Here is a 10,308-nt window from a genome sequence, read left to right as displayed (position 1 = left end):
TGCATTTGTGGTAGGTATAACATTGATAAGATTTTCATTACTTGGTGCTCTGCTATTATTTATATATCGCACCTAACAATGACTATTTGATGAATATGTCCTCGTAAAGTTGTCGTTCTTGTGCTTGCTGAAGTGGTCTCATCATGTGCATTGGAGCTTTTGTGCACTAAATGTTAGAAAAAATAGAAAAACATAATTGACGATGAAATAGCTCTGAAGCGTGAAAGAATCGACTTTCCTTAAAGAGATATTGCCCGTATACAAATTGGGAAAAATACAAGCAATTTCCTTCAGGATACAGCAAAGCTTGTGTTATACATATGTAGATTTTTCTCTGTCACTTCATGAAGTAAGGCCTTATTTATAGAGTTACATAAGTGACTATTGTGAATAGTCATGACTTTTCATAAATATACATGTCCATTTAAATTCAGATTTTAAATAAAATCTGAAAATATCAAGACTTTTGTTATGTAAAGTTTTCAAACTCTTTTTGTCTTATGTTGTGTGAAAATCCCACTTCATATATATTACAAACTATCTAACACAAAAGTCTTCCTAGATGGTTTACTAGCAGTTTGGCGCCTTCGTTTGACGCCTTCTTTAAGGATAAAAAAGTAATAGTGTCAAATATATACATGTATATTTAGGAATCCTCTATACCATTTTCAGTTCTTTTTCTTTTTGGAGTTTAAGTTGTATAGGTTGATCGTGTAGAAAATATTTATAAAATTATATCACTTATAAGATAAATATAGGTAAATCTTTGTAGTTAACACTAATCGGTAATACAGTAAATATTTTTTTAAAAAAAATTGGGGGTTAGGGGAAGGAGAAATCGAAGAGGGGATTACAAGGTGGAGAATCGAACCCTCACCAACAAGGCGAAACTCCAGGTAGCCAACCAATTGAGCTAACTAAGATCACCCTGTAGTAAATATAGTAATTACTAACATGATTTAAGTTTCCTGATCTAGAAATTTTGTAAATTTATTTTCTATTGCAGTAATGGGGGGTTAGAGAAGAGGAAGGGAGACAATTATGAAAATTGAACTCGCGTTTATTTTATGGAAAATTTTCACTGGTACCCCTAGACTATAAGTCCCAATCTAGATATTTATTTTTGAGATTGATCGAGAAAACGAATTAGTCTTTTGGATCCATGACTCGCGGAGCTCAAGAAGTTTGAAATGTTTGAGTAGTTAATTAGTGATTATGAAAGGCTATAAACAAATCATCAATTGGCAGTTTGTGTTCATGTCCTCTCAACATAAATGGTTCTGGGGGTAGGGAGGATAATGGTTTAGAGTGTAGGCTATCGAAATCGGGATGTTTTTGTTATATATTTCGACAAATTTTATTACTGTTATATTCTATTGCATGTACACGCTTGACACAAAATTGTTGGGAAAAAAGGGCTTGGTACATAGATGGCCTTTTAAACTTGTCAGTTAATTAATTTCATTTAGATATGTGAACTACCATTTTTTTTAATTGAGCACATGAATTCTATTAAACATTTTCGGTTTAAATTTTGACAAAAAGATAGTGTGTGTTTTCAAACGTCTATTAGATAACTAAGTTAACCACATAATATGTCACCTTCTTTAATTATACGCATCAGCCTCAATTGTAACAAACCTGAAGTTTTACAGCTTTATTGAGACTCATGTGTATAATTAAAGGAGATGATATTTTTATTTATGTGATTAACTTATCTATGTAATGAGCGTTTGAAAATAGTCGAAAGTATCTAACAAGAATAATTTATCATGTGTTTAGATTATCAATCGGAACAGGCTATAATTCGAGTGATTTTGGGTCTATTGATGCATACGGCGCCTAACAAATACAATTGATGTTTTTCTTCTTGTTTGGTTTCTTGCCTTTACATCTGAAGTGACTTAGATGGTGATAATCACTTCAGTATCAAGGAGAAAAAAATTACTACAAACTAAAAGTCCGCAGTGGTTGCATTTTGTTCTTGATAGTATCTACTAAGTTTGATTTTTAACCCCTGGAAATTATAATCTGGTTTAATTTCCAGTGACAGAATCTTAACGCCACTGAAAATTGTATGTCATTTCTTCATATGTCCTTGTCATTAGACATTAGTAAGCAGACAGTATATATTAAACGTTTTCTCTTTCACATTTTGTGGCCTAAAATGACTTGTGAAATATAATTTATATCTTCTAGAACGTGGATTGCATTTTTCCTCATTTCTGTTTATTGTCACTTTTCCCATCTTGAAAGTTCGACTTATCTACTAATAGATCACAGCAAAAGGCTTCTCATGCAAATAAATTAGAACTATGAAGTCCAATTACTATTGTTAATTTCAATTATATAATGTGTAAAATATATCAGGTCATTCACTACCTGTCCTTTCAAATTACTTAGATCCTTCAACGATGACTCATCGAATTTGCTTAACATATATATACACTAACCTGTAATTAAATAAGATACAAGAACAATATTGTATATCGCAAAATTCACCTTGTTTCTAGTCAACAGAATACTTCCCTGTACTCAAAGCTCGTTAATTAGTTTGCAATGTATATTCTAATATAAAAGCTTTGTATCAATAATAGAATGTTTATTTTGTGGAGAACTTTACATTACTAATTGCAACTCTATAATCCTAATACAACGATTGCCCATTTCATAACGCCTGGAAAAGCTAGCTTGATAAAGGATTGGGTAGGAGAGGTGAAAGAAAGTGATCGAGATGGATTTAAATTTTTTGTTGTGAACCGTATGCTATGAGAGAGGTACATATAATAAATTTCATATAATTATACGCGTGTGGCTTATAGGAGAATCCATATATTGAATTTGTATGGTACGAATTTGGAAATAAAAGTATGTGTGTTAAAATTACACGAATAAACTTAATTAATTCGTGACTTATGGTTGCACTAATATTTTTATATATTTACCATTCATTCATGAACTATGACCTATCGCATAACAATTATATTATAGCTTATGTAACATTTCTGAGAACCGAACGATCTCACGAAAGATCAGTTTAAAGCCAACAAAAGAATGATTAAGGAGCAATATAAATCAAGAAAATTACATTTTCTCAGTCTGTGAGTTAAAGTTGCGTTGATTTCATGGAGCTTATATTCCCAACAAAAGCATCTAATTAATCAAGTGGCTCAATTCGCAATAGAAAACATGTAGTAATTAATTAAGGAGATAATCTTTTATATCATTGCACAAATCCAAATACGCATGTGTGTGTTCCCCCATTTTGTGGCAGCTCAGGATTTCAATGAAGATCTTTTCTGTTAAAAAATGTGATTATCTTGAAAACAATCTTGTTTCAGACTTTAGAAATAAAGAAATATTTACTAAGTACTACTTTATTATTATATTATCAATTTTAGGTTGAATATTAAAATAGTGTCGCATCTTTTAATGTTCTATCATCAGCTAATTTTTTCTAAAGAAAGCTTATTATAGGAAACAGAAAAAGGATCTTCCTAGTGACAGACAAACACAGCGAGACCAATGGCTCGACAAATTTTGACCCTAAACCATCAAGTGGTATTATTTGATTTGTATTCGTTTAATCAAATAAAAGATCTACTCGAAACTATACAAGTACCATTCATTACGTTATACAGAATGGAAAATTTTAATCATTGAAGTTTTTAATTCTGGCATTGCCAACCCTCTCAAGTTAATTTTGACCATTTCAGAACCTCCTCATCAAAGAGAATAACATAGTACGATTGTTTTATATAACATAAGATGAATCTCAAGCTGAAAACATTAGATAACTTATATCCAGTAAATAAATATATCTCATCATCTAATTTATCAATTTCAACCCTTCTCTTTTTTTTTTTCTGCAGAAATTTCAAACCGTCTAGCAACCCAATGTTTATCTTCAATTTAAATTTTATCAAGTCACTGGTAACTCAAAATACTAAAATGAAAATGGTTATCGATGGGTGATATTGATGACCCTCCAATAAATTTTTCCTAGTTAGTACCTGTATGTAGGTGGGAAGACATACTTGATGCTGAAGTTAGGTGCTCCCTCACTAAACCCCACCTATAGGGAACAAAATAGGGTGGCTGATCTTCTAGCCAAGGAGGGGGCAAAAAGAAAACTTTTTTGATAAGGCTAGATTTTAGACAGTTCTTCCGGTGTTTGTCATCAATGCTGTGGGGGGAGACATTGTAGAAACTGTATTCAGTAGAACTACCTCAGTCTGTAATAGTAGTAGGAACCACAACCATGCAAGGTCCGACCTTGCCCCCAAACCCTGATTTTGCTAACGACTAATATATATAAAATGTATCTTGTTTACCAAAAAAAGAAATTTTCCTAATTAGTGGCACGAGTTTGATTTTCATTTTGGCAAAATCTGTCCCCAAAAGTTCATGTACTTTTAGGAAAAATAACATACGAAATAATATAGTTATTCAGTGGTCTTGAAAAACATATATTCAGAGATATATCACGTATCTAATTTTTACCGTTTAAAAAGCTCTTATTTTTAAATTAGAAAAAGGAAGAAGAAAAATAGATTTGAAAGGGTTTACTTAATTAATACACATAGAAATGGGATTCTTTCAATTATGTCACTTCCGCTAATCTTAATTACCGGCAGTAGCTCAAATGTACGAAACTTATTACATCATACGTTTAGTATATATATATTATAAGTATAGCATATGTATATTATATGTACATTAATTATAAATATACAAAATCTATAAATTTGCTGGCTATTTCATAAACTAGATCACCCAAAAATATTGAGCAATAATTATCCCAATAAATGTGCTAAGAATGTCTAACATGACAAGGTGTGTTTCCTAGTCCACGGGATAAGTGCCTATTTCACCTAATAGAAGTTCACGGTACTCTATATACTCAACTAGATATAGGGTTTTGCAAATTTTAAGCCTTTTCTTTTTAGGATGTAACTGTTTTCTAAAACGTCTTAATTTTTTGTTGTCAAAATATAAAATTGGGGTGAAAAGCGTGCTGGACTAGACTCCTAGCTAGGTAGAGTTTTCTTTTGAAACTACAGTCAATGTTAAAGCAAGTTCATAAAAGAAGTCGACGTTATCTTCTTTAATGTATCGTTCAAATTAGTTCAAACAACTATGAACGACAGCCGCTTTATTTGAACTAATTCAATATCATAAAAGTAAGGTTTTCTATTTTGGATGGCGTCCTTTCTATTTTGGATGGCGTCCTCATGACCAAGAATGCATAATTCTACCCTGAATTCATAATTTCCAAGCCGAATATGATTGTGTTCCGTATTTATCACTAGGAAAAATTTGTCGATTTGACCTTCTTCTACCAATTGAAATTGTGTCCAACAGAGACTAATCATGTGGTCCATTTATTAGTATACCACTAACCAAAAAATAATAGTATCTTTATTAGCGCATATAACTTATTTGGAACCATTTTGGACAACAACTAGGATAATAATGAAAAAGGAAATAAAACAAACAAATTGTTATAAATCAACTAAATGTGGATGTCCCTTCCGTAACATTTTAGTTTATTCATGAATATATTTAATAGACTAGTTCATAGATTGTAACATTCGGATGGAATTCTACTGTATACAAATGGGTATTTCTAGTCCTACAAGAAGATATAAGAAACACACTTGAAGAGACTTGAACAAACTTGAAATAAGAAGAAAGTCTTCTTCTCCTCTCTAAATCTTTGTCTACATTTCTTGTCTTATATTATTCTTATTTTACAAAGACGTTATCGACAAGGATCTACCGTCTAAAGAAATTTTCGAAGGCTAAGGTACTATTTTTCTTATCTCCATTTTATGGCTAACCCCACGAAACTTGAGTTTGTAGCCCTTGATATTTCGGGCAAGAACTACCTATCATAGGTGCTAGATGCTGAAATCCATCTGAATGCCATGGGTCTTGGAGACCCAATAAAGAAAAAAATAAAGCATCCAACCAAGAAAATGCCAAGGTTATGATATTCTTGCGTCATCACCTTGATGAGGCCCTGAAGATTGAATATCTTACTATTAAGGATCCACTCGTTTTATGGAAAAAATTGAAAGAAAGGTATGACCACCTGAAGATGGTCTTCCTCCCAAAAGCGCGACACGAATGGATCAATCTAAGGCTACAAGATTTCAAGTCAGTTACGAAGTACAATTCTGAGATGTTCAGAATCACCTCTATATGGACACTATGTGCAGAGACGATTAGTGATTCTGATAAGCTGGAAAAGATGTTCTCCACCTTTCATGCCTCGAATGTGCTCCTGCGACAGCAATAGCAAGAGAAAGGTTTCACAAAGTATTGTGATTTGATTGCTCACTTCTTGTGGTTGAACAAACTAATGATTTGCTGATGAAAAATCACGAGAATCGGCCTACTGGCGCTGCACCATTCCCCGAAGTGAATGAGGTGTACGCCCACTACTCTAGGCGTGGAAAAGGTCATGGCCCCAGTCGTGCTCGTGCTCGTGATAGTGGTTGTGGTCGTGATACTGGTCAAGGAAGAAATTCTTCTCTTGGTGTTAATCATTCATCAAAGAAGAATCACTACCAGAAAGGGAAAAATAAGGATGACAGGCATGAAGTGCCAAAAGCACGTGGCTCAGAAAATAAATGCTATCGATGTGGTGGAAGTGGACACTGGTCACATACCTGTTGTACGGCAAAATACTTGGTTGAGCTTTATCAGGCATCAATGAAAAGGAAAGAGAAAAATCCCGAAGCTAATTTTATCTCTGAAAATCAAGTTGACATCACACACTTGTAACAAATTTCTTTGAGAGAAGGAAAGATAGATCACTTGATTGGTGATGGATATGTTGTTAGAGGTGATTGAGTAGTTTTATTTTAATTTTTTCGAGTTGTAGTAACTAGTGAATAAATGATCATGTAACATTAGTCGTTTACATGAGTACTAGCTTTTCAATTAGCATTAATTTGTCTAGTCATATTATTATGGTTAGTTGTTAATGAAATTTATTCATTTTGTTTTGATTAGATAATACTAGTTTTGGTATTCTGTTTCTGAATGTTTCGTTGAGAAAAAAAAAAAACAGGAGGGATCACTGGTTAACTTCTTTGTTATTTATAGTATGAGGTATGAACTAGAAAAGAGTAATTTTCATTGAAAGTGAGGAATTGGATCCCACGTCATATTTATGTTAAATTGTAATGCTGTAAACATTTGATTAGAAAAAGAAAAAAATGGGTCATCATGTTCTGGTAGACTAAGAAAGGGACATGCATTGATTATCTGGAGTGTGAATTATGTGTATTTTATTTACCAATAGTTAAGAATATGAGAAGAGTTCTATGACATGATGAAAACTTTTCTAGGCAGAGGACCTATTTCTCAACATCATGTCTCATGTCATTGTTGTTCTTTCAAATACTACTCTTGAATTATCGTATGTCTAATATTATCCAACCATTAAATGACTTATTTACTATGTGTGGTTGATATTAATTCAACTTAACTATTACTTGATCAGGCCTCATTTGTTTTCATTAAGATTAAGACGTCTGAATCTGAATGCATATCTGAATGATTAAGATGTTGTCTCTAGGTCTGAACACTGAACGATTAAGATTGTTTGTTTTTCAATATCTGAATGTGCATAATGTATTTATTTAAACATAATAAATATACAATTCAAATTAAAAAGTAACTAAATAGTAGAAAATAAATATAAATATAATAAAATAAAATATTATTTGATAAAAAAAAACATTTATGTTCACTAGTAATGGTGGAGATGTGTTTGTAGTCGTGGTGGGTGATGAGTGGGGGTGGAGGGGTGAGTGAGTGGTTAGGGTGAGGGGTGAGGGGTGGGAGGTACTGGAGGTGAGGGTGGGGTTGGTGGGGAGTAGGGGTGGGGTAACTATATAGTAGAAAAAAAGTACAAATTTAATAAAAAAAATATTATTTGATTAAAAAAAAAACACATTTATGTTCACCAGTAATGGTGGAGATGTTTTGTAGTCGTGGTGGGTGGTGAGTGGGGGTGGGCTTGGTGGTGGGAGGTGGGGGTAGTAGGGAGTGAGGGTGGATGGTGTGGGGTAGGGGTTGGTGGTGAAGAGTGGGGATGGGTGGTGTGGGGTAGGAATTAGTGGTGGGAAGTGGGGATGGGTGGTATGGGATGGGATTGGTGGTGGGGTGGGGGTCGTGGAGAGTGAGGGGTTGGAGTGGGAGGGTGGGTGGGTGGTGAGGTAGGGTTGGAGTGGAGAGTGGGTGGGTTTAGGGTTGAGGTGGAAGGTTGGGATTGGGGTTGGGGTTGGAGCTGGTGATAAAAAAAGTTTTATACAAAAATGTCTCTTAATGATATTAAGACTTGATTCAAGATCCTAATGATTAAGACCTTCAAACCCAATAAGTGCTTAGATCTTAATGCAAACAAATGCACTTAATGGCTTAAGGTCTGAACCATTCAGATTCAGACCTTCAATAAGTGCAAACAAATGAGGCCTCAGTCTGCAAATAGTTTTAATAAGGAAATTAATGGGTATCACTGGAATGTAACATTAAATTATTACATTGACCTTGTGAATTAGACAATATGCCTATGTGATTATTGATTTGGATCATTAAATTGAAATATTATACTGGAGTAAAGTTTTAGTTGTGTGTACAATATTATTGGTTGGTATTTATTTTTACAGGAAGTACTAATAATTGATAGAGTATTTATTTTACTTTGTGTGTCATTCCATTTGAAGATATGGATAACTCTCAGAGTAAGCTTAGATTAAAATCCAGTTATGAAGAAATCGGTTTTATTGATTCTGCTACTACACACACGATATTCAAAGACAATATTTTTCTCATTTACTTATGGGTAAGGCAAATGTTAATACTATTTATGGTAGTACTAATTTGATAGAAGGCTCCGGAAGAGCCATCATAATTTTGCCTAAGGGGACAAAACTTGTTATAAACGATGCTATGTTCTCTCCTAAGTCCCGAAGGAACTTACTAAGTTTTAAAGATATCCGTCAAAAAGGATACCACATTAAAATAATGGATGAGATGAATCTTGAATTTATTGGTATCACCAAGGATGTCTCTGGCCAGAAAGTTGTTACAGAAACGTTTCTTGCTTTGTCTTCTAGCTTATATTGGACAAAAATTGATGTGATTGAGGCACACTCTGTAGTAAACCTGAAGTTTATCGACTACCACGCTTGTACTTGCATGATCGATCGACCGGGACACCTGTGATCTATAATGACGAGACTAATTATAGAAATTCAAATGGGCATCCATTAAAGAACCTGAAGATTCTTTTAAATAATGAATTTTCTTGTCCTTCTTGTTATCAAGGCAAGTTAATTATAAGGCATCACCTATAAAGGTTGGATTTGAATTGTCACGCCCCGAACCATGGCCTAAGCGTAACACGACACTCGGTGCCTAACTGCATATGACAGAGCGAATCCATAGGCTAGCTGAATCAACATGTGATATCAAAACATGCTAAAATAAGGAAATAAGACTACCACATGTTGATCTATTAAAGAAGTCTGGCTGAAATTTATAAAATACGAAAATACTGTTTAAGTCTAAAATATCTTAAATTAATGCCAACAAGGCTAACACATCAAAGTCTGCTAATATATGACTGACTAGACTATGTCTATGAAGCCTCTAATGAATACTAAAAAAATAATTGTCTAAAACTAGAAAGATCAAAGTGTGATAACGTCCCTATGAACTCGGGGCTCACCACACACTCGATACGAGTGGGGGCCCTAGCTTAGCTGATCGTCAACTCCGTATATCGTTGTCAGATCTCAAGCAATGAAAAGGACATCGCACATTTTAATCAGCATCGGTATGTAAAACAAACCGAAAGAAAAAACTCGTAAGCATCAAACCGAAACCGATAATCGAATCGAACAAACAAGTAAAGATATGAATACTTCCTCAAGCTTTCGAACGAAGAATCACCCGTATAATCGTAAATATAACCGTGCCTGGTTAAGGCCCAAATAACGTGCACAAAAATCGTGGCCTCTGCCCAAGCAATACGTATGCATAAACTATGGCTTCCGTGGCCCAAAAATACAGACATACGTGATCAACATTAAGCAATTTATGACATCGAGACCGAGTTATAACCGATAGCATGATAACTATTTCTGATTATAGAACTTAAGCCAATAATCGATTATAAGTACCGAGACTACGTGATGTCAATACACAAGTCTATAATGATTACGCATCGAGTTCATTTTTTTCCAAAACGATAACTACGAATTATGAAACTATAACCCTAAGATAACG

General features: G+C 33.8%; 1 protein-coding gene across 1 annotated transcript; it reads left to right on the top strand.

The window, feature by feature from the left end:
* The first annotated feature begins 6,378 nt into the window (after positions 1 to 6,378).
* Positions 6,379 to 6,792, top strand: LOC132047662 (uncharacterized). Its single transcript, XM_059438675.1, has one exon. The coding sequence runs from the start codon at positions 6,379 to 6,381 to the stop codon at positions 6,790 to 6,792; it is 414 nt and encodes a 137-aa protein (XP_059294658.1).
* Positions 6,793 to 10,308: the final 3,516 nt, after the last annotated feature.

Source organism: Lycium ferocissimum, chromosome 2 (assembly GCF_029784015.1).
Source record: "Lycium ferocissimum isolate CSIRO_LF1 chromosome 2, AGI_CSIRO_Lferr_CH_V1, whole genome shotgun sequence".
Lineage (NCBI taxonomy): Eukaryota > Viridiplantae > Streptophyta > Magnoliopsida > Solanales > Solanaceae > Lycium > Lycium ferocissimum.
The sequence above is the reverse complement of the archived record's forward strand: the minus strand, read 5'-3'. Positions and strand labels throughout refer to the sequence as shown.

What these genes read in the sequence shown, in the direction of transcription:
- LOC132047662 (XM_059438675.1), top strand. Translation starts at nt 6,379, where the DNA reads ATGAAAAATCACGAGAATCGGCCTACTGGCGCTGCACCATTCCCCGAA.